General features: G+C 64.6%; 2 protein-coding genes across 10 annotated transcripts; one reads left to right on the forward strand and one right to left on the reverse strand.

Annotated features, from left to right (window-relative positions):
• Positions 1-77: 77 nt before the first annotated feature.
• On the forward strand, positions 78-980 carry LOC142024291 (histone H4). Its single transcript, XM_075016151.1, has one exon. The coding sequence runs from the start codon at positions 187-189 to the stop codon at positions 496-498; it is 312 nt and encodes a 103-aa protein (XP_074872252.1). The 5' UTR covers positions 78-186; the 3' UTR covers positions 499-980.
• A 3,712-nt stretch (positions 981-4,692) lies between these two features.
• Positions 4,693-24,429, reverse strand: LOC142024274 (RNA binding protein fox-1 homolog 1-like). Of its 9 annotated transcripts, none has more exons than XM_075016118.1 (12): positions 24,274-24,428; positions 19,630-19,869; positions 12,733-12,876; positions 12,445-12,498; positions 10,662-10,754; positions 10,381-10,441; positions 9,884-9,937; positions 9,158-9,290; positions 8,389-8,428; positions 7,103-7,170; positions 6,617-6,689; positions 4,693-6,270 (listed from the first exon to the last, which is right to left on the reverse strand). In XM_075016118.1, the coding sequence occupies exons 1-12, from the start codon at positions 24,349-24,351 to the stop codon at positions 6,226-6,228; spliced, it is 1,083 nt and encodes a 360-aa protein (XP_074872219.1). In that variant the 5' UTR covers positions 24,352-24,428; the 3' UTR covers positions 4,693-6,225. The 9 variants fall into 9 exon arrangements, 7 of the variants coding, with proteins under 7 accessions (XP_074872219.1, XP_074872217.1, XP_074872223.1 ...); XM_075016116.1 differs by having other exon boundaries at positions 10,381-10,444; XM_075016122.1 differs by lacking the exon at positions 24,274-24,428 and adding an exon at positions 20,795-21,092 and having other exon boundaries at positions 10,381-10,444.
• Positions 24,430-24,988: the final 559 nt, after the last annotated feature.

A 24,988-nucleotide genomic window follows, 5' to 3' on the forward strand; every position in this document is an offset into this window, starting at 1 on the left:
ATTGGTTGAAAGGAGAATACCTGCTCTCTGATTGGTGAAAGTCTCAAGCGCCGCTCTAGCGGGCATTGGGGAGGGTGCGGCGGGGCTAGTGCCCGCTCAGTTTTCACTCAGGTCGGATTTCGTGCTATATAAAGCGTTGCATCAGACTCATTTGCAGCACTGCTGGTTTCTAGTTCGTTCGCAGAGATGTCCGGTCGTGGTAAGGGTGGAAAGGGCTTGGGGAAAGGAGGCGCGAAGAGACACCGCAAGGTTCTGAGAGACAATATCCAGGGTATTACCAAACCTGCCATCCGTCGCTTGGCTCGGCGCGGTGGTGTGAAACGAATTTCAGGACTGATTTATGAAGAGACCCGTGGGGTCCTGAAGGTGTTTTTGGAGAACGTGATCCGTGATGCGGTGACTTACACTGAGCACGCGAAAAGAAAGACGGTGACGGCTATGGATGTGGTATACGCCCTGAAACGCCAGGGGCGCACTCTGTACGGATTTGGCGGTTAAATTCTTCATTAGAACTTCATAACTTCATCAAAGGCCCTTTTAAGGGCCACCCACTTGTGTCCAGGAGGAGCTGGGTTTGCTTTTATTTCGGTAGAAATTGGGCTTCTATAGTCCTGGAGTAATAGCAAAGAGTTGTTTGTTGTAATGTGGCTTTTATGATTATCTTAGTGCGTGGGTATTTTCTGAGATGGCTATTAAATGTATCTGGTTGGCCTTGGAGCTCTGTATTCTAAGCATGTAGCATATTGCAGTGCCAGGCACGCAACTGTGTAGCTATACTCTAAAGTAAAATAGTCTTTTTAGAACTTTCTTGTTAATCCTGGCTACACTTGTGGTGAAGAGCTTTTTCTGATGTTTTAGGGCTGAAATCTTCACTTCACAGAGGCACTGGGCTTGGGTAGTGTCTAGGGTACACCCCACATCTCTTGACATAGCAAGACTGGAAAGGTTTTAACACAGTTCAGAATGCTAGTGATGTAAACTGGCTAAGGGGGGGGGATTCTTGCTGTGAGAACACATGTACACTTTGAGTATGTTAAAGCAGAGAGCTTCCTGGAGTGAGTGAAAAGAATACTAAGGCCCTAACAAGTGCTAGCCTGTTCCACCTAGCAAAGCAGAACTACTGGTAAAGAGCTGATTGCCTATAGATCCATGGTATAGTGTACTGCAAAGGAAAAGCTCTGTCTAGCACTGAACAAAAACCCCTACTGGTCAGATTAGTTAACTATCCCAACTCACCTCCATGAGATCAATGCTCCATAGGGGCTGCAACTTCCAGATTTTCTCTTCTCTTCTCCTCTCCCCCTGCCCCACCCCAATGCTGTGTGGAAAGATTGTCCCTGTATAACCCACCTAGAGAACCAGGGGCTGTTTCATTATGCTTATGTTGTCATGTCCCTTCAGCTGTGGATCAGGTCCCAGAGGGCCCTGAATACTCACTGATGCAGATAGAGAGAGCTTGGAGCTCTAGAAAGCAGTTGGTAAGTGGTGGCCCTGTGGATCAATTCTTGCCCAGGTGGTAAACTCCTGGCTATGGTTGTGCTGTTTTAAAATATCTTCCTAAGGCAGCCTGCTTGGCAGATGAAGGATTTGCCCTAGCACCTAAGGACTTCAGCTGCTCCTGGAGTTGCTTTTCTAAATCCCCTAGAGCCCTTGGGGTGGCCTGGGTGGCCCCTCTGCTCTGCTCGTGGCCCTGAGTCACTGCCCAGCACTGGGGGAGTTCCCAGCTGTGGGGGCAGGGAAGGTGACTACATGCTCTGATGCAATGCAGAGGAGAGTTAGTGCACTTGAAAACAGGACACAAAGGGGATAGGGATGTGCACCCCTCTGAGCCCCTGGCAAGCACTGGCTCCCAAGGGTGAGGTTTGCACAGAACAAACCCTGTTCTCGCATCCTCTTGTTTCCCTCCTTCCCAAAAACTGAGCTCCTAGATCTCAGGCACAGGAGCCCAGCAGGCCTCAGTCCTGCCAAGTACTGGGAGGGGGTGGCGCAGGGCAGGTGCCAAGGGCTGGTGTGGGACAGCATCCACAGGATCTGTTGACCACAAAGGCTGCTTGTGTGGTTACTCTTCAGCTTCACCTTAGAACGGGAAGCAGGGCTGAACTGCTCTGATTGGAAAACAACTTCTCAGTGAAACAATACTTTATTGTGGTTGGAGGGGTGAAAAATCAAGCAAAGGCACAAGGAAAAATTAGGAGCCTGAAACAGGGTCTCTCCCTGGGGCCAGAGCAATTTACAAGAGCACAAGGATGCATTTCAATAGCAGCCACCTGCTTTTGCCTTTCTAGCTGACCCAATACTGATGGGCATTGAAAACTTGAGCCCCCTGCACAAAGGTTCACTTCCCAAAAGTGCCCCCAGGCAGCTAGTTTGGGGCAGGGGTTTGCAAAGACAGAAGGGGATGGGGGGAATCAAAGCTTTTTGCCATGGGCAGGGTAGGAAGCAGCCAATAAGGAGTCCTGGGTTGGCTGCAATGCAGGTGTGAGGAGCCATCCCCTCTGCAGAATGGGACCAGAGCACAGACTCGGGTTTGCCACAGCATCTAGGGCAGAGTGTGGCCCTGGCTTCTCATTGACCTCTGCAGCACTAGCCCAAGCTGCCAGCACCCCCTGTCCTCCAGCTTTGCACAGATCTGCTCTACCAGACACAGCACTGGCAGCAGCCGGCCACCCAGCGCTGTGGGAGGGTGTTCCACTGGGTGTTTGTTTTAAACCCACTGCCCCTTAGTTCTACAGGAAAACCTCTAGTTCTTGTGTTGTCACCCATGGGTGTGGAAATGGGCGCACACCCCGTGCGTGGCACTGAATGAAGCATATCACACACACAGCTTCCACTACTGGCACAGCGACCGCCGCTGGCCGGGGAGGGCTTGTTAAGTCAGTGGAAGAGCTCTCCTGAAAATAGGCTCTGCCGCTGTCAGCTCCATGGAGCCAGCCGGGAAACCAGGGCTGAGCCAGGCAGCGTGGGAAGAGGTGCGAGGAGACAGCCGGCCGGCATGACAAAGCTGCGCCAGAGCTGAGCCGGTAGCACGATGGGGCAGAAGGGAGGGGCTGGCCCTGCGTGGGCGAGGGAGCACATCATGGACCCGGCTGTGAGACGGGGGTGGGGAGCACTAAGGCCATAGCCCCCCTCCCCCCCCCACAGCTGGCTACTCCAGCAGCTGCCCTTGTGCCTGGTGCCACAGCGACCCCTAGTGGGCAAAAGTGTTACTGCAGCGCCTGCCCTGCAGAATCGAGTCTTCCGCAGAGGAGGTGAATCCTGCATTTACTGTCCTCTGCTTACGAAACGAGAAGGGCCCTTCTAAAAGTGTGGGGGGGTCCCCTGCCCTGGCCTGCCCCCCCTTCCCAGGTTCCAGCGTGGGTGGAGAGCGTGCAGTCAGCGGAGCGGAGAGAGAAAGACAAAGAGAAAGCGAGCACAGCACACAGGAAGCGAGAGGCGCAGCATGAGCGAAAGAGTAAGGCGAGAAAGAAAAAGGCCAGCGTGCATGCAGCAGGGTGAGCAAAGGGGCGAGCGAGAGACAGCGTGCCACACGCGAGTGTGCAAGGAGATAGCGTGCAATGAGCGAGTGTGTGCGAGAAACTACCGTGCAAAAAGAGTAAGAGGTGCAAGGCGCTAGCGTGCAAGAGAGAGCATGCAAGGCGATACCGTGCAAGGAGCGAGAGAGAGTGCCTCAAACAGACAGCAAGCAAGCCGGAGCGGGAGGATGACCAAACGCAGCTAGAGGCGAGAGCAGCAAGCCGTGGAAGAAGGGAGCCAACGCCCGGCTCTGTGCGAGCCCGCGGGGCAGTGCCGGCAAGTGGGCGCGCACAGCTGCGCAGAAGAGCGCCAGGGGCGGGAATAGGCGGACGTAGGGCAGAGAGGTGGTGCCGGGGGGGGGGGGCTATTGGTACCACGCACGTCACGAGGACCCCCCCCCCCCACGCGCGCGCACAAGAGACTGGCTGGGCGGGCGCGGGCCTGGTGAGCCGGGCAGTGCGCAGGCGATCTAGCGGGCGCACCCCCCAGGGCGAGCAAAGCGGGGGGGGGGGCGCCCCTGAGCCACACCAGAGCTGGGGGGGGGACTGTGCCCTGAATCGACCTCGGTCACCCTCCTGTGTCACTGCCCGAGGGTTTGTCACCAGCTGCTTCCCAAGTCAGCCCGCTGACGCCCCCCCCCCCATGCACCCCACCCTAGGGCTCCAGCCCCACCCGCAGAGGAGCTGGAATTAGGGGTGCAGGCGGTGGGGGGGGCTGTCCATTAGACATAGGGTTCACAGTTTGGTTCAACAGCTCTCAGCACCCCCCCCCCCCAGCGAGCGGGGGGGGGCGCACACACCCACACATATACCTCCCTCCCCACAGCAGGCCAGGCCCACTGCGAGGCAACCCATAGGGCAGGAAGTGCGGGGGCGGGGGTAATGCTGACGGGTCTAGCCCAGTCAATCATGTGACTTTCCTGATCCCTCTCTAGTTCCTTATGCCTGGGAGAACCTACAGCTCACACCCCCGCCTGCCACAAGCCTGGCCCCTGCCCCAAGCTCCCAGGTGGCACAAGATGTGGGAGAAGCACTGGGGAACTGCGGGGGGGGGGGGGGCTCCATGGCCTCTGCTGGCTCTGCCCAACAGCAATCAGCAGTGAGATGCCCAGAAAGGACAGCGAGAGAACAAGGAGATGCGAGAAAGAGAGAGAAGGAAGAAGCAGAGGGACAGAGGGGATTCGACTCAGAGCTTTATTACAACACAGAAAGTGGTGAAAGGAGAGAGGGTTTGGCCACTGCAGCGGAGTCCTTTCCCTGAGAGGCAGTGCCGGGGCTAGGCCCTGGCTTATTCACAGCACGCAACCTCGCACGCTGCCACGCTTCAGCCATCCCCTCGCAACGCATCCTGCTTCTAGGGCCACCCTGGCCCAGGAGGGCCCAGCCCAGCACAATGTGTGTAGAAAGCAAAAGGCACAGCGACGGTGTGTAGAAAGCAAAAGGCACAGCGACGGTGTGGAGCAGAAAGAGTCAGCAGACATGCAGAGGGCCGAAGCGCTGAGAGCGGACATGGGACAGCAGCAGAGATGTGGCGGGAGCTGGAGGGAGGGAACAGCTGGGAGAAGGGCACTAGGCTGGAACAGGAATTCGCTAACCTCAGGGCACTGCAGAGGCTGCTGAACTCAGGGGCAAGATGCTGGGAGAGTCAGTCTCCTCTTAGCTGCCATCTGAGGCCCTGATCCTGGGTCCTGATCCTCAGGAGCAGCCCCAGGTTTAGCATTTGTCCACCTTTGCTTTTCTCACCAGCCTGTTCAGCAGCAGTTCTGCACCGGGGCTGGGCGTGCCCCAGGGGTACGTGGAGGGTGGCACGTTATCTCCCCAGAGAGGTGCCTTGTTTTACACCACCAGCTGAGGCAGCACAACCTAAAGTTTCATCTAACCAATGACTGGTGGCCGCTGCGCTCTCTGTGCACTATTCAACCCCCATAGAAACCCGTCGTCTTAGACCCGTTGTGCCTCAGTTGCTGACGCGTGCGGGACAAGGCTAAACTTCTCCCCGAGTGCTCCCCAGAGCTTTCCTGCACCCCAGCAAGTTATCAAAGCCCCAGCGAGCCTCTCCAGGCAGCTCCAGCGCACCGTGAGCCCTGGTTCTGGCGCAGCCATGAGGCCGACACGGTAGCTTCTACAGGAGGTGAAACTGGAGGTACACATGACAGCTCAGACCCCTGAAGCGGGGAACAGTCCTCAGGGCGGGTTGAGAACCGCTGTTCAAGGACACCAAATCCCCTTCCCGAGCCTCACTCGTTGACCCTGACCCTGGCCCAGCACCGGCTGTGCCCCGGTGCGTGACACAGGCTTCAGCTACCAAACACAAACCAAAGCTGCCCTCCTCTGTGGTCCCGGGCGGGCAGCGGGGTGCTCTCTGCGCAGCAGCTCGGGCACAGGTAGGATGTGAGTGATGTAGAAGAGAGTCCTGGGGCCAGGTGGGTGGTGTCCCCCCCCCCCGCCCCAAGATTCCAGGTCCCAGGGTGCTGGGGCCGGGCAGGGTGCCCCAGAGGATTCTGGGTCATGGAGCTGGGGCATGAGGGCTGCCCACCATGAAAAGGGGTGGGTATCCCAGCCCATCCCGGACACTGTGCTGGGAGCAGGAGACAGCCTCCAGCATCCCCTCACTGCCCTTCCCTAGCCACACCGAGAGCTCAGCGTCCATTGGAGGGCTCCCCACTCAGGCCCTCTCCCGAACTGGCCAGGGGCCTTCGCAGCACAGGGATCCTCAGTACGGCGTGAAGCGGTTGTACCCACCACGGTACAGGCTGGCCTGCCAGGGCAGAGAACACTTGGTTAGCAGCAGCGGGGGAGGGGGTGCCATAAGGGGGCACAGACTAGACAAGGGTAGGGTGAGAGAGGGAGGGGGCACGGCCAGGGCAGAAAGGGGGTGGCTTCCAGCAGGGTGTAGGGGGTCAGGTTTGTGGAGGGGGGAGAGGCCACCAGGCTGGGCCAGGCAACTGTCTCCCTCCATGTGCCAAGTCTGGCTGGGCCAGCGGTGGGGTGGGGGGGGGTCTCAGGAAGAGGCCTGCTGGATGCAGCGTGAGGAGGGAGAGGGTTGGGGGTGGAGGGCTCGGAAGGTGCCCGGCGCAGGCCGGGGAGTCAGGCCTGCTGCTCACCATGGCTCCGACGCCGTAGGCTGGAGTGACAGCGTGGTGGTACGGGTCTGCCGTGGTGTAGACCCGGCCGTACCTGAAGGAGCAGAGCAGAGGCCGGGGTTAGGGAGCGAGCACCGGCCGGGCACACACACACTGTGCTAGGAGGAGCCGGCATCAGACGCACTGGGGGGATCGGAGCCATGGGACCGTGTCGTCCCCCCCACTGCCTTTTCTTTTTACATGAGCCTCTCGCCTTGAGCAAAAAAACAGGAACGCAGAACTCAGGTCCCCGCCGAGCTGATTTCCACCCCCGCAGAAAAGATCAGTTCCTGGGGGGGCGCCGCAGTGACACCTTTCGCCCAGCAGGGGCTGCTGCACACCAGGACCAAGGGCAGCTGGCTCTGCTGGAGCAGTCAGCCAGGCACAGGAGAGAGGCAGTTTGGCTTGGGGGGGCCCCCAGTATAATGATTCCAGCGCCCAGGCCTGCCCCCGCACCCCAGCACTTACCCATCACTGTACGCTGCCGCTGCAGCCGCTGCCCCAGGAGGTTGTGCCACTCGGTACGTGGCATAGCCCTGGAAGAGCAAGGCCAGGACGTGAGCCCACATGCCACCCCTGCATCCTACTCTCCTGCTGTGATGCAGTGGGGGGGGGAGCTCATGGGGGGGGGGGTCCTGCGGAGGGTAACCTGGAGACCAGGTGGCCCCTCTGGGCTGCAGACAAAGGGGGAGGTGGAGCCTGAGCGGGTTGAATTGGAACTGGGAGTTGGGCAGCAGTGAGTCTGGGCTGGGAGAGAGAGACAAAGGAGGGGGCCAGGCCCCGGCTCCGGGGGCCCCTCAGGGCCTCCTCTCCCCAGCATGGATGGGACTGGCTGTCCCTGCCGGCTGCACTGACCCCTCTGTACGATGCTGTGTCCTGTCGGCTAATAAACCCGCTGGGCTCCTGCCGAGTGAGAGTCACTCCTGCCTGCGGCCGGGGTGCAGCGCCTGGGGGACCCCTGGACCCCATTACACCTGCCCCCCACCACACACAACACCCTGGGGGGCAGCTGCCCAGCTTCTGTTGCAGGAGCTGTGCCAGAAGGGGCAGCGAGGGCTCAAATGTGGAGGGCTGTGACCCCCCCTTTCCTCCCTTTAATGCTGCCAGCAGACTGCGAAGGGAGCTGAGCGGGAGGGGACCAGGGAGGCAGATGCAGCACTCCCGCCCCGGCAGGGAAAATGGGCTTTTCCTCCCACCCTCCTCTGCGGAGGCACCTGAGCTGAGCCCTCCCGCTTGGGACCGGAATTCAGGCGCACGGTGCGGCCTGGGTATGACCAACTGGGGTGGGGGGGTCGTTCACCTTGTGGTGCTCCTGATTTCTGGTCTCCTATTCTATCTGCCTGTGTGTGCCTCAGTTTCCCTGCATGGATAGCTGGGGGGTGGGCATTCCGGGTGGGAAGCCCTCCTCACGTCCACAATGGCTGGCGCCCTTGGTAAACGGAGCTGGGGCGGGGGGGGAGGCCAGGTGACACCAGGAACAAGACGCAGGCTGGAGGAGGAGCCTGCTGGGGGAGGGGACCAGGAGCTGGGAGTGGGTCAGTCGTGGCTGGGGGTGCAGGGGAGGGTGAGGGCCCTGGTCTGCCCCTCCCCCCAGAGGGATGGTACTGATGCGTCCCGGGGCTGACAAATCAGTTCTGCGCTGTGTCCCTGTCACTTCATAACACTTCTGTCCCCCCGGCTGGCTGGGAGTCGCCAGCAGCAGCCCAGGGACCCCTCCCACCCGCACTGCACCCACCGGTGCACCAGGGACTTACATAGACGTCGGTGCTGTACAGGCCGTCGGGGTACACCACGCTGGGGGGTGGGGGGGTGAAGAGGTGCGTCAGCTCCAGCCGATAGCCCTGCCCCCACGCCCCCCCCCCGAACCTCACGCAGGCACCTTCCCCCCCACCCCCGCCCCAATGGGCAGCGCAGACGCCCACTACCGATGCTCCCTCGCATGCAGGTGTGTGCAAGGCGGGGGGGAGGCAGGGACCTGGGTGTGACAGACTGGTGGGGGGGTCATTCCCTTTGCCGTGCTACCTGTGAGCCCTGCTGGCCTACAGTAACCACAGGTGTGCGCCTCAGTTTCCCTGGGCACCGCATGGACACCTGGCTGGCAGTGAGAGTTCTGAGTGTGGCAATGGCCAAGGCCCTTCCTACACCGTGTCCCTGTTGCCTCAACCCTGCTGTGCCGCCCCCCCCCGCCCCCCCTGCTGGCTGGCAGTCACCTCTGGCTGCGGGGGGTGGGGGGCAGGACCCGTGACCCCCCCCAAGTGACAGTGCACCCGCATGCAGCAAGGGCATAGAACTCCCCTGGGCCCAGTGGGGGGGGAGGCACCCCCTCCAGTCGGGGTCCTGGGGGCAGATCCAGACTCTCCGGTTGTGGGGTGCACAGAAAGTGCCCCCAAAAGCAGCCGGATGTTTACTCCCCTGCCCGCCCCACCCCCCAGTGGTCCCAGCCACCAGGCTCAGCAGCAGCTCCCCTGCACCCCCGTTCCCACCGGCATCCCCCCGGCTGCTTCCTGGCCCGCCGCAGCTCACCTCCCGTAGGCCGGGACAGGCGATGGGGCAGGAGCCGCCCGGATGGGGCTGTAGACGGCGCGGCCACGGCCCCGCAGCCCCCCGCGATAGGCCAGTGCTGCCGGGGCCACCACCGGGTAGGGGATGGTGGCCACTGGGAAGACAGCGACAGTCAGCACCGTGAGCTGGTGGGGTACAATAGACCGGGGGAGGAGGGGCTAAGCCTTCCCCTAACCCAGGCTGGGCCTCCCTCTCACTCCCCTGTCCCCAAAGGTGCAGGGGCTCAGCTCGGCTCAGGACTCAGCGCCCCAGAGGCTTGGACCAGCCTGGGGGTTGAGCCATGGGGCACCAGGACATGGGGCAGCTTCGACAGGGCTCCTCTGGCAACAGGCGGGAGAAGGGGGTTCGGAGCTCCTCCAACAATGCAGGGGGCAAAGGAGGTTCAAGGCTCCTCTGGTAAAGGGAGGTACAAGGGGGTTTGGGGCTCCTCTGGCAATGGGGTGGAACAAGGGGGGGTTCGGGCTCCAACAATGGGGGAGAAAGGGGTTTGGGGGCTCCTCTGGCAGTGGGGGGGAGAAAAGGGATCCAAGGCTTTGGTGGGAGGGGTCTGATCAGGGCAGGGCGAAAGCAGGCGACAGGGGCTGTGGCCAGGACTGGGGGAAGGCCCCAGGAGGCAGAGGAGACCGGAGGTGAAGATGGGGCTCAGGCTGGGCAGACAGGGCGGGAGGGGGAGCAGGGCAGGCCCACCTGTGTAGAGTTCGGGGGCGTAGACGGCACCCACCAAGGGGTTGAGCTTCCAGCCTAGCGGCAGAGGGGGGCAGAGAGAAGGAATCAGCAGCTGAGAGAAGGCCCCAGCCCCCCTTTTCCCACACCCCTCTCCCCAGGTCAGCCCCTGGCACCACCCCACAGCCCCCCGACAGCTGCACCCTTCACCCTTCATGGGGGGCTGCCCTGGGGCGGGGAACGGGTCCCATCCCAGGGCGCCAGCAGCAGGAGGGGACTGCAGCTCAACTGGGCTGGGTTCCTGCTAGTTTTCCCATCCATGTGCGGAATAATTTTATTCTGTGCACCAAGGCCTGCGCGGATGCACACGGCCCATACAGACAACCGCTGCTGGCTGGGGGCGCTCAGCTCACCTACTGGGCATCTCCTGGATCCCTCCGGGGCCCCAGTGCCCCACTGCCAGGGAACCCCAGCTGGGGACCCTGCCAAGGGGGTCTCCCCCTCCCCCTGCCCCCCCGTACCATTCACCACAGGTGCCGCCGGAGGCTTCTTGGTGACCACCCGGGCCGTGGCATTGTTCACCTGCTGGGGGAAGGAGGGATAAGAGGCCAGGTGCCCTGCAAAGCCGCCCCCTCCCCGCCTCCGCCATGGGGCTCAGGGCAGTGACAGACCCACCACTGCCCCAGGTACAGAGGGTCCCACCTGCACAGCTGGAGGGCTCAGCGCTAACCAGCCCCCACTCTGCCCCCAAGTGAAACCACCCGGGCTCCCCTCCCCTCCCCCACCACCACGGGGCACCCACCTCGATCTTCCGGCCCTCCACGATGGTGCTGTTCAGCTTCTCCCGCGCCCGGTCTGCGTCCTGGCTGCTGTCAAAGGTCACAAAGCCAAAGCCCTGCGGGGGTGGGGGGGAATGTGAGGCCATAGCTGGGGGGAGGGGCAACCAGGTGAGGGAGACACAGGCGGACATGGGGCAGCCCTGGTCAGGCCTCACGGGGGCTTGTACACCACACCACACCCCTGATCTGTAGGCCCCCCTCCTCTGCTGTCCCGCCCACCCCACCGGCCAGGAACCTCCCCCACCGACCCAGCCTGCCCACCCCACTAGCCTGGAAACTCCCCCACCGACCCAGCCTGCCCACCCCACCAGCCTGGAACCTTCCCCGCCGACCCAGCCCTCCCACCCCACTAGCCTGGAACCTCCCCCGCCGACCCAGCCCTCCCACCCCACTAGCCTGGAACCTCCCCCGCCAACCCAGCCCTCCCACCCCACCGGCCTGGAACCTCCCCCACCGACCCGGCCCTCCCACCCCACCGGCCTGGAAACCCCCCCGCTGACCCAGCCTGCCCACCCCACCAGCCTGGAAACCCCCCCACCGACCCGGCCCTCCCACCCCACCGGCCAGGAACCTCCCCCACCGACCCGGCCCTGCCACCCCACCAGCCTGGAAACCCCCCCACCGACCCGGCCCTCCCACCCCACCGGCCAGGAACCTCCCCCACCGACCCGGCCCTGCCACCCCACCAGCCTGGAAACTCCCCCACCGACCCAGCCTGCTCACCCCACCGGCCAGGAACCTCCCCCACCGACCCAGCCTGCCCACCCCACTAGCCTGGAAACTCCCCCACCGACCCAGCCTGCCCACCCCACCAGCCTGGAACCTTCCCCGCCGACCCAGCCCTCCCACCCCACTAGCCTGGAACCTCCCCCGCCAACCCAGCCCTCCCACCCCACCGGCCTGGAACCTCCCCCACCGACCCGGCCCTCCCACCCCACCGGCCTGGAAACCCCCCCGCTGACCCAGCCTGCCCACCCCACCAGCCTGGAAACCCCCCCACCGACCCGGCCCTCCCACCCCACCGGCCAGGAACCTCCCCCACCGACCCGGCCCTGCCACCCCACCAGCCTGGAAACCCCCCCACCGACCCGGCCCTCCCACCCCACCGGCCAGGAACCTCCCCCACTGACCCGGCCCTGCCACCCCACCAGCCTGGAAACCCCCCCACCGACCCGGCCCTCCCACCCCACCGGCCAGGAACCTCCCCCGCCAACCCAGCCCTCCCACCCCACTAGCCTGGAAACTCCCCCACCGACCCAGCCTGCCCACCCCACCAGCCTGGAACCTTCCCCGCCGACCCAGCCCTCCCACCCCACTAGCCTGGAAACCCCCCCACCGACCCAGCCTGCCCACCCCACCAGCCTGGAACCTCCCCCACCGACCCGGCCCTCCCACCCCACCGGCCTGGAAACCCCCCCGCTGACCCAGCCTGCCCACCCCACCAGCCTGGAAATCCCCCCACCGACCCGGCCCTCCCACCCCACCGGCCAGGAACCTCCCCCACCGACCTGGCCCTGCCACCCCACCAGCCTGGAAACCCCCCCACCGACCCAGCTCTCCCACCCCACCAGCCTGGAAACTCCCCCACCGACCCAGCCCTCCCACCCCACCGGCCTGGAAACTCCCCCGCTGACCCAGCCTGCCCACCCCACTGACCAGGAACCTCCCCCACTGACCTGGCCCACCTGCCTCTGGCTGCCCCTGACTGGACACCCCCACCCCTCCCACCGCCTGCCCCCGCCACACCTTGGAGCCGCGCTCGTTGAAGATGATCTCCACGTCTAGGATCTTCCCAAATTGCTTGAAAAAGGTAGGGGGAGAGGAGGGGAGGATGAGACAGGCACCAGTGACCAGCCCCTCGGGGAACTCAGGGGCCCCAGTGATTGCAGGGCTGGGGGGGGCGATTCTCTCTCACACACACACACACACAGCACAGGGGTGGCAGACCTTGTCAACACGGGGCTCACATCTGCACACCCCTCTTCGCCCCACCCCCGGGCCAGGAGACCCCCCCCCACGCCCCCAGGGACTCACCCCGAACATCTGCCGCAGGTCGGGGTCGCGGAAGCGGAAGGGGATGTTGGAGACGTGCAGCCGCTTGGGCTGGGATTTGCCATCCGCACTCTCGGCCTCCCGGGCAGCTGGGCTGGGCGCAGCCGTGGGACGCTCCTCGGCTGGCTGGAGGGGATCCCGAGAGATGAACCGGGCACAGCTGGGGCAGAGCCGCCTCGGGGACGTCAGGATCCCAGCGCCCCCACCCCAGCATTCCCCATTAGCCCCTCACTGGGAGCCCGTAACAATGGGCACCCTGGGGGCCCTCACGCCCGGTAACCCGGCTTCCCACAGCGGCCCATGCCAGGCGCTGCAGGTGAACCGCATCCATGCCCCGTCGCACTCCCCGCTGCCGGCCATCGGCGGTTGAGGGCCACCCGGAGCACACGGCTGCATCCTGCCCAGCTTTGCTAAGGGCCTTGGCCGAAGGGGCCCTCCAGGACTTTAGCTCTGTTTTAACCCCATTCCCACGCCCTGGCCCGGGGTCCCCTGCGTCGTGTGCAGCGTGATGCAATTCTATTCTGCACCCATCCTTGGTTCAGTCCCGGGGCCCCCCTGGGCTCTGCTGGTACCTGAAAGGGGAAACAACCCATCACCCATCCCTCGCCCCATGCCCTTGGCCGGTTTATAAACCCCTAGCACGTGGTTTCCCAAACTGGGGGGGTGTGCCCTGCTGGGGGGCAGGAAGAAATCCCCAGGGGGGCACAAGGCAACCCACCCCCCGCCATCGTTCCCTCCACCCGAGGAAAGAGCCAGCCCTTGCTTCCGGCTCTCAGCCCCGGCCATTCCAGGTGGGCGACCCAGCACAGCCACTGCGAGAACCAGGCAGCCGGTGCAGGCCCAGGTGGAGCTGGCTGCCTCCTGCAAAGGGGAGGGAGTGTGGGTTGGGGGGCTGGGGCTGGGGCTAGCTGAGGGGCTGGGGTGCCCGGCTTTGAGAAGGGGAGAGGGGATCAGGCAGGCGGCGGGGGGGCTGGCCCGTGTGTGGGAAAAGAGGCGGGGGGGGGGGCATGATGCCGACAAGCTTGGGACCCACTGCTCTAGCACGGCCCCTTCGGAGCCGCTCTTCTAAACCCAGCGCTCCTGGGCCTGGGGCTCTCCCCCACCACAGAGGCTGCTCCAGGCCCTTCCTCAGTTCGCTTGGCCTTCTCGGTACTTTCCCCAGGCCTAGTGCATCCCGCTCCATCCCAGCCAGGGCGCGGCGGCATGCTGTCCTGTTGCTCAGCCCCTGAGTCTCAGCAGCCTTTGCTTTCCACCCGCCGGCCTTCTTACCGCAAGGCAGGCGTCCTCGGGGTGGCTCCGAGCAGGGTTTGAAGGGGCCGGGTGGGTTTCAGGCATTTTGCTCCTGTGACTCCTCCACTCGAGAGGCCCTGGGGCCCCAGGGTTCCCTTGCAAGCCCCATCCTCACTGCCAGCTCCCCAGCCGCTCACACCGGCCACCCCTGTCCTACAGCACCTCTCCCCTTGCGTGGCTCAGGCCAGGAGCAGTGATTCCAAAGGGACAGTACCAGGGGCTGCTCAGCCACTGAAACCTGCTCAAGGCTGGGGAGGGGGACTGCAAGTACTGGCCTCATTCCTGCCCCCTCCCCTGCAGCATGGGGTGCGACCCAGTGGTCAGGGACTGGGAGACCTGCCCTACCCGGGGCGGGCGCCTGCTCCCCTGGCACCAGGCAGGAGAGACACCAGCCGGGCTCAAGCTAGCAGCTCTGGCTCCTGATCAATGGTCCTGCTATTTTTAACACCCACTTGCAGAATACATTTTGTGCTGCACATGGCCGCCTGAGTGGATGTGCACCACCCACTGACACCCACAGCCGGCTGGGGTGCTTGGCTCACCCGCTGGGCGGCCCCTGAATCCCTCCTGGGCACCGCTTTCCCTATTCAGGGCCCAGCATCAGGGTACAGGCCGGCGAGGATCCAGCCAGACTCAGTGCCGGAAACCCTGGCTCCCAGCCCCACCGGGCCCACGGTGAGCAAGGCGGGCAAAAGAGGCTGAGCACACAGCTGCATCCACGGGGCACACACTCACCAGACACGAGCACACACCCAGCTCCTGGGCCCTCCTGTTAGCACTCGGAGCGCTCAGGCGGACACAAGCAAGGCCGTTAGTGGTGAGAAGTGTGCGGGGGGGTGGGGGGAGGAATCAGCTTTCTCACTGTGCTAGGAGCTGTACAAATCCCCCCTCCCCCACTGGGACAGGTGCTGTCTCCCGTCTCCATGCAGGCGGCTGGCTCAGCCCAAGGCCTCAGATCTCAGGCACCTTCCAATGCACGGGCCAAGATGCCACACCCGGGGGGCCGGCTGGCTGTCAGGGGCGTGTCACACGCTGCATGGGCACAGCCACTGGGCGGGTCGGAAGTGGGGGGGCCAACTGACTGGGCTGCAGAGACGGGGCTGAACTCGTCTTTAAGCTCCCTGCAACCTGCCGGTGCGCGTGCACGTGCGCCAGGGCACGAGCGGGTTGTGTTCGCGCATACCCACATGGGGCAGGGCGCGCACGTGAGCGTGCACCGTGGGAGGAGCGTGCACCTCCAGGGCACACGCGCGTGAACAGGAACACGCACGAGGGGCACGCGCAAGCGGGCGCACAGCCGGGGGTGGGGGTGCAATGGGAGGCGCGTGCCTTATGAGCCCGCCGGCGCGCAGGCGCGAACAATGGGCAGGGGGCAGGGAGTTCGCGCATGCGTACACTGTGCACGGTGGGGGGTGCGTAGGCGGCGTGTGTGAGCCCTCGTGCAGTGCTGGTGACTGTGCAAGGTGCACACACCTGGGGGAGGCACGAGGGGGGCAGCCCATGTGACAGGCTCACGCCTGTTGCGTGCGCGCTTTGGACACCCCCTTGGCCGCAGGAAGGGTCAGATAAGCTGCAGCCAGAGCCCCGTGCTCCAGGCTGGGCTTCCCAGGAGTTCAGCTGACCCGGGTCACTTCCCTCTCTCTAGCGTGTCCCCCCCCCGCGGCCCCCAACGGGGGGCACCGCCCTGCTCTTAAAGACAAGTTCAGCCGAGCTCGCCCCAGGCCAGAGCCCAGGGACCAGTCGGGGGCGGGGAAGGAGGGTGAGAGGTGCAGGGGGAAACTGAGGCAGGCAGGTGTGGTGCAGGGGTGAGTAGGAATTACTGAGGCGGAGGAGGGCTTCGAGCTGCTGGGACCGAGAAAAGTGACGGGTTCCAAGATGCCTGGCACAAAAACCTGCTTTTGCCGGGAGATCCGCCACCGCTGCTGCCAACGCCCGGGGGCAGGCCCTGGCCAGAGAGGGGGGGAAGAGACAGAGTCATTCGCCACGGTGCTGGGGGCCAAGCGAAGTCTGAGGCTGGCAACAGCTGGGCGGGAGGAGGTGCCCTCAAAGGAGTGACCACCATCCCTGCCAGGCCACCCTCGGATGACTCAGGCCTGGGGACCAGAGACAAGCAGCTCTCACCTGGGCCCTGCTGCCCCTCCCAGCTTGGCATGGCTCAGACCCAGGCACCTTTGCCATCAGTCACCCAGCCTGCCCTAGAGTGTCAGGGCTGGACAGGACCTCAGCAGGTCACAGAGTCCAGCCCCCTGCCCCAGGCAGGATCAGTCCCCACTAAGTCATCCCAGCCAGGGCTGGGTCAAGCCAGGACTTAAAAACCTCCAGAGATGGAGAATCCACCTCCCTGGGTAACACATTCCAGTGCTCCACCTCCCTCCTGGGGAAGGAGTTTTTCCTAATATCCAACCTGGACCTCGGCCCTCTGCAACTTCAGCCCCTCGCTCCTTGTTCTGCCGTCTGCTACCCCTGAGAACAGCCTCTCTCCAGCCTCTTTAGAGCCCCCTCAGGAAGGAGGTGGCTGCCATCAAACTGCCCCTCACTCCTCCTGCAAACTAGATAAGCTCAAATCCCTCAGCCTCTCCTCGTGCGCTCCAGCCCCACATCCTTTTCACTGCCCTCCGCTGGACATGCTCCAATGCATCCACATCCTTTCTATCCTGCGGGGCGGGGACTGGCTGCAGTACGCCAGAGGTGGCCCCCGCCACCCCCCGCAAGGCCGACCAGAGGAGAATAGCCCCTTCTCTACACCCCAGCCGTTCCTGGTCTCTCGGCTCCAGCAGGGCAGGTAGTGCTGTCAGGCGGGTGCGAATTTTGCAGCGGTTCTCAGCTGACCTAGTCCCGGCGTAGCCCCAGGGACAGCCACAGGGAACCCCGCTCCACGGTCAACCCCGCAGGCTGTCGGAGCTCTGCCAGGCCCAGAGCTCAGCGCGGGTCGAGCCGTGTCTCACGAGGAGGGCTTTTTTCAGGCACAGCTCGACCTGCAAAGGCTCTTTGCGGGTGAGCTTGGCCACCCCCCGGCAGGAGGTGAGCCCTGGGGGCAGCGGTAGGTCAACACAATGACATCGAGCTGATACGTCAGCGGACACACTACAGCCGTGGTCTGACCCAGGGGCGCCGGAGCCACCCCAAAAATAGGGGGCCCCCAGCTCCGAGGGCCTGCCCCCCCCCCACCCTGGAGGCCCTGCCCCTGGCCACGCTGGAGGCCGAGGGGGCAGAAAAGCAGCTCACCTCCCCTCTCCCCGACTCCCGGGCAGGTGGAGGGACCCAGGCTCCCCCCAGCTGCCCGTGCGATTGTCCCTGATCTGGCTCCACAAGCGGGTGCTGCGGGGGGGCGCAGAAGGGCTGGATAAACTCCTGGAGGTTAGGTCCACAAGAGGCAATTAGCCAAGGGTGGGAATGGTGCCCCTGGCCTCTGAGTGTCAGAGGCAGGAGCTGGGCGGCAGGAGACAAATCGCTTGATCATTGTCTCCGGTCCACCCCCCTCTGGGGCACCAGGCACTGGCTGCTGTCGGCAGCCAGGCTGCTGGGCTGGATGGGCCCCTGGTCGGACCCAGTGGGGCCGTTCGTATGTTCTGAAGAGCAGCCCGCACGGGGTCAGAGTCAGGAGATCAGCTGGGGGGCGCAGATGCGGGGTCGTGGCCCCACCAGCTGCACCTGCCCGGGGCTGGGGGTGATGCTCATGGGACAGGGACACGGGTGGAGGCCAACAGTCCCTGGAGTTTTTTCCATCCGCGTGCAGAACACAGGTTGTGCTGCGCGCCGAGGCCGGGGCAGACGCGCACCACCCGTAGAGACCCCGCCGGTGGCTGGGGGCGCTCGGCTCCCCGGCTGCGCATCCCCTGAACCTCTCCCAGGTGCCGCTCGGCGCACAGGGAACCCGGCGGGTGCCCCGAGCCCCAGAACAGGAACACCTCTGCGGGACGGCAGCTCCCGGCAGGGCGTCTGGAAGCGCAGCTCCTCTCACGGACTGCCAGCAGCTGGGCCTCAAACGACTGGCCCTGGGCAGGGGGCCACGGAGCCAAGGACACCCTCCCCCCGCAACACACTGAAACCTACGTGCTGAATTTGTGTTCCCCACTGAGTGTCCTTCCTCCTCCGCAGCACCATCGCCTCGGCCGAGAGAGCTCCCTCGCTGGGGCTGCTGCAGCGCCGGAGGAGAGAGGCCGGCTCACCCCCAGAGCACACGCCGCGGAGAGGGAGGGGTCACTTTGGCCTTGGCTCCCCCCCGCACACACAGGCACACACACAGACACACACACACACCCCTATTAATATTCCAGCGCCTCAACTCAAACCCCGCCTTATCCACTGGCCCCACACTCAGCCCAGGCCTCCAGGAATCCCTCAGCCCCAAACCTGTCCAGCCCCATCTATGTCCAGCCTTCGCTCTCCCGGGGTCCCTGGATCGGTACCTGGCTGCCCCGGGGCCGGGGTCTTTCCCGCCTCTGGCCAGAGGGCTCCAGTCTCACCAGAGGCTGCCTGCCAAGATCCCCCTGGGGCCTGAGTCATGCCTGGCTGAGCAGAGCGGGGCCTGTTTCTATGCCAGAGGGATGCCGGGGGGGAGTTGGGGGCTCGGTGACACCCCAGGCTGGGCACAGGGTCAGGCTGCCGGGCTCCTGGAATCCCCAGTCACTAGTCCTGGGGCAAGAGGCGCGCCTGCTGTCCCGGATCTGGGGCCCCGCTGCGGCAGGGCCCGATGCAAAGGGCCGAGCAGCAGCAGGGGGCAGCGTGAGGGCTGGGGGGTCCCTGGGGCACCCCAGGAAGGGGTCCAGAGGACACTGCGTCCTTCCCAGAGCTGTTTGTGCGTTGTGGCTGGGGGGGAGGGGCAGGAATGTGCCATTTGTTCCCTGTGCAGATAAACAGCTGCCGGGTGGGGAGTGGAATCCGACGCCGGTGGGGCCGGCGCCACCATGACCCTATATGGGCAGAGCACAGCGCGTGTGGCTGCGCCGGAGCAGAGGGCGCTCAGCTGCCGGCATGGAAAGGGGAGCCCAGGGGCCTGCAGGCAGGCGGGGGGGGCATCATTACCCCCCCCCAGACCTGCTGATCCCCTTGTCCTCCAGGGGCCAGCACAAGGCAGGGTCCCCCCAGGAGGGACATGAATCGGGGCAGCTGTGGACCTCGCTGGGAAGGACCTAGGCGAGGGGTGGGGGTTAAGTCACCCACGGGCCCTCCTCATCCAGTGCTGGGGAAATTAACCCCATCCCCAGTCCCTCACTGACCGAGTGCAGGAGGGTCCTGGCAAAGGATCGGCCCCCGGCCCTCCTCACCCTCCTCCTGGACCCAGCTCCAGCCCCACGCCAGCTGGGGCAACCCCACCTCTCCTGCAGCTACAGGCTGCCACCAGGGTGCACCAGGTGTGTCACCCCTGGGGGGCAAGGACCAGCACAGCGCAGCACAACCCGCCCCGCCCCGATTCACAAGGCTTGGACCCTGCACCCCGACCAGGGCCCCCAGTCCGCCCCTGGGGGCAGGGGATCCAGAGCCACCCCACCCCCCTGCCCACGTGCCTGCAAGGCTGGAAGCGGGGGGCTGAGGTCAGGAGCTGGGGGACGTTTCCCCCGCAGGCACCTCCCGGGGCCGGGCACTCACCGTGGGGGGAGGAGGCAGGGCTGGCCCCAGGGCCTCGGGCGGCGTGGCGTGCTCCGGGGGGGGCTGGCCCGCCGGGTACAGGCACAGGCCGTGCTCAGCAGGGGTCTGCGGCGGGAACTCCTGGGCAGCCCCGGGCGGGCGGAAGGGCAGGGGCGGCCGGGCCTGCGTCGGGGCCAGGGGGTACGGGCCAGGGTATGGCGGAGTCATGGGCTCGCCGGGGGCAGCTGCATCCTGGCTACCCTGCCGGGGAGAGAAGAGGGGAAGTGAGGCCCTGAGCCAAGACGAGCCCTTCCCCCGGCCCCACCTGGAACAGGGGAAGGGGGTCCCTTGTACCGCACCATCGCTGCCAGAGCTGAGCCTGGAACCCAGGAGTCCTGGCCCCCCTGCTGTACCCACTAAACCCCGCTCCCCTCCCAGAGAACCCAGGAGTCTGGCCCCCCACACTGCACCCACTAGTCCCCACTCCCCTCCGAGAGACAGAACCCAGATGTCCTGGCTCCCCACCCCCGCTCGCTGTCAGCAGAAGCCCACCCACCTACACTGTGAACCAGCCCCATCCTGCAGCTGCCCGGCCGCCCCTGCTGCTTGCCGGCTGTTGGCAGCCCCAGCCTTTGTCCCCCGGCCCAGGGGCTATAAGGCAGGGGATGCAGACCCCCACCCGGCAGCAGCCAATGGGGAGCAGGACATGGTGAGGGGCGTCTCATTGGCTGCCCCTTATCAGCCCCCTTCCCCAGCGGCCTGTCTCTGTTTTCAGCTGTTTAAGGATTTTCTGACCCCCCCGCCCCAAGGGAGCAGCCCAACAGCTGTGATGTGGACCCAGCCCCCCCCCCCCCCCCCCCAGGCCCCGTGGCCTGGAGCAAGCGCCCCAGGGGCCTCTAGCAGCCTGGGGCGCCAGTGTCCTTCCCCTGTCCCCCAAGCCACACACGGGCCGAACTTGGAGCCCCACGCCCCCCACATAGCCCCCCGTCCTCCCACCTCATCGTCCTTCCTACATCCAGCTACACACCCCGCCTGCCGCCCAATCACACCTCTGTCCCACCTCCATCCATCTCCCCATCACACCCCTCTCTGCCACACACGCCTCCACTCACCCATCCTGCCATCCACCCAGCTCCCTGGCCACGTCCTCCTCCATCCCCAGCACCAGCCCTTCACGTAGATTCACCTCTACATCCCTCCTTCCCTTTCGGTACTGCTCCTCTGCCGGGCCAGGCCTAGGCTTTGCTGTGCTGGGCTAACACTGGGGATGAGCATTTCCTCTTTCCATGGACCCACAGATCATAGACTGGGAAGGGACCTCAGGAGGTCCTTGAGGCCAGTCCCTGCCCTCCCGTCTCGCCCATCCCTGAGGGGTGTTTGTCAAACCAGCTCAGCAATGTCTCCAGCAGCGGAGGTCCCATGCCATCCCCAGGCGATTTATTCCAGTGTTCAGCTGCCCCGACAGGAAGTTTTTCCTAATGTTCAGCCTAAACCTCCCTGGCTGCACTTTAAGCCCATTGCTCCTTGGCTTATCTAGAAAGCAGGGCTGATGAGGGAAGATTGAAAGAATGGGCTTTGTGCAGTCTGGCAGCGAGAAGGCCGAGAGGGGACATGACAGCAGCTTTCAAGTCCCTAAAAGGGTATTAGCGGGAGGAGGGAGAGAAATTATTCTCTGTAACCTCTGATAAGACAAGGCGCAATGGGCGTAAGTTGCAGCCAGGGAGGTTTAGCTTGGCCACCAGTAAAAGCTTCCTTCCTAACTGTTGGGTGGTTAAACACTGGAATAAATTGCCCAGGGAGGTTGAGAAATCTCCAGCATTGGAAATTATGACCAGCAGGTGAGACAAACACCTGCCTGGGATGCCCTAGACCAGGGGTGTCCAACCCACAGCTCGAGGGTCAAAAGCCCACCGGCAGAGCCTTTTCACCCGCTGAGCCCCCGCTGGCACCATTTTTAAATAGCAGCTGGGCAGCTCCCAGCCATGTGGCTCTTTAAGGAGCCATTTGCAGCTCCCGCTGCTGACACCTCTCAGCCTGGCTTGTGAACAGCGTGGCAGGAGCAGCTCCCAGCCATGCTGAAAGAATTACACTCTGGCAGTGGCCCCCGAGGCTCTGTTGGGGCCTGGGCTGCTGGCGGGGGACCTGGCGTGTAGGGTACTGGCGGCAGTTCTGGGCTCTGTTGGAGCACAGGGCGCTGGCAGCCCTTGGGCATGGGGAGCAGAACTCTGCAGGCTGCCCTGGCACCAGGGACTGGAGCTCCACAGGGGACAGACAATCCTGGCAGCTCCAGCCCCGGGCTCTGGATAGTTAACCCCAGCAGCCCCAGGGCAGAAGAAGCTGGCAGTGGATGGCAGGATGCAGAGCGCCTGGGTAAGTTAATCCTGAGTTGTGGGGGAAGGGGCGGTTGGGAGCTGTGAGGTGGGGGCTGAACCTGGGGATGGGTGGGGGCACTTTGGGGCTGCAGAGAGTTTAAGGCTGGGGCTGGTTTGAGGCAGAGCACGGGGGGTGGGGGTTGGGGCTCTTTTGTAGTTAGGGCCCAGAACATGTAAAACAACGCTGTGCCCCCCGCCCCCAGTGTAGACACTGCTGGGGCCTGGACCCCAGGGCTCTCGCCCCTGCCTCCTCCAGGGGTCTAGGAGCCGTTTGCGGCTCGTATCACTCCAGCCCTCACCACAGCTCCAAGCACCGGTCACTTGTTTTGCACATCCCTGCTCGGCCCTCGTGCGCTGGAGGCTGCAATGTGCTGGCATGAACTGCCGCAGTTCCTCCCGCAGGCATGGCCGGCTTCTGAGCAGCCTGGGCTTTCTCTCAGGCAGGTCACCCCCTTTTCAGTGACTGTACCCCAAGAAGGGACCACCCAAGTCGCAGCCTGGTGCCCCGACCCCTTAACAAGCCTGACGGCAGAACTGCAGGCTCAGCCAGCGCCAATAACTCTCTTCTTAAGCAAGCGGGTCTGCCCCGGCCTCTGCAAACTCCCCCGCAGGCTACCGAGCTGGTGCTACTTTCCCACCATTTGCCCTGGCTTGGCCCCGCCCCGGCCGCTGTGACAGCCGGACCCCTCTAATCCGGAACGCTCTCGTCCGGTTGCACCCCTAATCTGGCGTGGTGTCACTGTGCCGCCTGGCCACTTTTCGGGGGCGTTGGCAAAGTTTGTTTCCAGCCACCAGTCCTGGCGCATCTTTAGCTCTGATCGACCCCAAGTGTCTTCTCAGAGCCCAGCGAGCGGTGGAAGCGTCGGTAACGTGACAGACAATAGTGACCTGCTGCGGCCCAGCAAAGCCTCATCCGGCACCGGCCAGGGCAGGTCAGGTCCTGAGGGTGCCGGACAAGAGAGGTTCAGCCGGGATTTGAAACTGGGCCTCACCCGCTCAGGTAGGGTCGTCGTCAGAAGCCTGTTAGCCCCTATGGAAGGGGGCAGAGATGGGGGGAGGAACCTGCTGCCCTGGGGGGAAGGGTGTGCACAGTGTCCCCAGAAACCCCCTCGCTGGCCCCTTTCACACCCCAGGCTTCCCCCCAAAGACACAACCCCAAGGGGGCAGAGCCCCCCATGCACTGGGAGACAGACCCCTGGCCACCCAGAGGTGGGGGACACGCAACCCGCACCAAGGGCCTGCTCACAGCCAGCGCACAGCGGGGACGGGTCCTCAGCGCACACGCGTGTGCAGGCATTGTGAGCACTCCCTGCACGCCCCAAGTGCACACGGAGCGAGCACCCATGGGACTTAAAGCAGTCGCCAAGGGCACACGCGGCGAGCACACGTGGGCCTCCCAGGAGAGCAGGCCCCACGCACGCTCCAAGCACACCCAGCCCACAGCTGCTCAGGCACGAACACTGCAGCTCGCAGGATCTGCTTCAGGGGGCCGGGCCAGGCCGCAGACCTAACCCAGAGCGAGGCAGCTGCACAGACCTAATCTGTGGTCACAATGCCCCATCCCACGTGGGACCGGCTCCAAACCGTGGCCCACTCGTGGCCAGGGACTGGCAAGGAGAGGTGCTCGCAGGGGGCGGCGGGTGCAGCAGGGGAACAGGGACTGGGGGGCTGCCGCCCCCTGCCCCAGCTTGTAAAGCCACCGCCCGGGGCCAGAGCAGCCTGTGGCGCACCGAGCGCTGAGCGCCCGCACCTTGCGTGGCTGACAAGAACAGCCGGCCCGCAACAGGCCAACAAGGGCCCCGGCCCACGGGAGTCTTGGGAGAAGTTCCCCTGGGAGCTCTGCATCTCCCCGTCCTATGTGCTGCGCCGGGCCCCTTCTGGGTGGGTGCTGGCCCAGGGCGGAAGTGGGGGGCCCAGGCTGTGTGGTGGGCGAACACCCGACTGCTGTCCAAGGTCACAGCCTGCTGGGAAAGAGCCTAAAGCTGCAGTGCCCGAGGCTGGGGTACAGCTCAGCCCCCAAACACCCTGGCCCCGGCCTCTCCAGCGTCCCCGGGGGCTGGAAATAGCTCTCCCCACACACGGCCGCCCCCCTCCGCTATCTGCCCTCCCAGGAGCCGGAGGCAGCTGCAGCCCCTTGAAGGGGAGGCAGGATCCAGAGCGCAGGGGGTTATCTGCTGCAGCGCTGACAGGCCGGAAGCATTGCAGGCACCTCTTCCGACCCCCTGGGGGCTCCTGGCTGGGGGGGGGGGGGGCAGGCGTGACAGACACGGGGGGGGGGGGGGGGGGCGTGTACCTGAACCAGGCCGGGGTAGCACTGCGGGTAGACAGGCAGGCTGTACGGGTGCAGAACCACCGCCGGAGAAGGCAGCATGGCACGCGGGCCCCAGCCCCACACAGGGCGTCCCAGCCGGGGTCCTGGCGCACCGCAGCCAACTACGTGGGTCCGGCTCTCCGTCCCGCCCCGCCCCGCCCCGCCATGTGGCACTGTCCGGAGGGGAGGGGGCCAGGCGCTGAACGGCAGCTGGGCTGGTGCCGCTGAGAGACGCTGACAGCTGCGGGGGAGGGGGGGGGGAACCCTCGCTGCCGCGGCCGCAGGTGCAGGGGGCCCAGGCAGCTGCCTCACGCCTCCTCAGAGCCAGGGGCTGCGGGTCCCGCCCCAGCCGGGCCCGAGCACCTGCCCCATGGCCCCGCGCATGCCCAGCGCTTAGAGACAAGGCCCAGCCACGCAGACACAAGCCGGGCAGGGCAGCATCCCCCTGGGTGCCCGCAGGCCTGCCCTAGGCACAGCCGCCCCCACGCTCCCTGCCAGCTTCATTGCCGCACGGGGAACTCCACTCACGGGCCATGCAGGCAGCTGCGCTGCCCTTCATCCGGGCTGGGGCCGAGCCCCGGGTCCTCTGGGCTTGGCCGGCGCTGCGGGGCTCACCGCAGCTTTCAGAAAAGCAAACACACCCCTCAGCACAAACCCATCGCTGCTTCCATTACTGACCTGCACCGCAGCCAAGACG

This window comes from Carettochelys insculpta, chromosome 22, assembly GCF_033958435.1.
Source record: "Carettochelys insculpta isolate YL-2023 chromosome 22, ASM3395843v1, whole genome shotgun sequence".
Taxonomy (NCBI): Eukaryota; Metazoa; Chordata; order Testudines; family Carettochelyidae; genus Carettochelys; species Carettochelys insculpta.

Bases quoted from the DNA above. Each gene is read 5' to 3' on its own strand.
- LOC142024274 (XM_075016116.1), bottom strand. From the start codon at position 24,351: ATGCTGCCTTCTCCGGCGGTGGTTCTGCACCCGTACAGCCTGCCTGTC. The intron at 9,291-9,883 runs GTGGGCCTGCCC...CTGTCTTCCCAG, and splicing joins CGCCCCCGAACTCTACACAG to TGGCCACCATCCCCTACCCG. The intron at 7,171-8,388 runs GTAAGTCCCTGG...TTGCTCTTCCAG, and splicing joins TGTACAGCACCGACGTCTAT to GGCTATGCCACGTACCGAGT.
- LOC142024291 (XM_075016151.1), top strand. From the start codon at position 187: ATGTCCGGTCGTGGTAAGGGTGGAAAGGGCTTGGGGAAAGGAGGCGCG.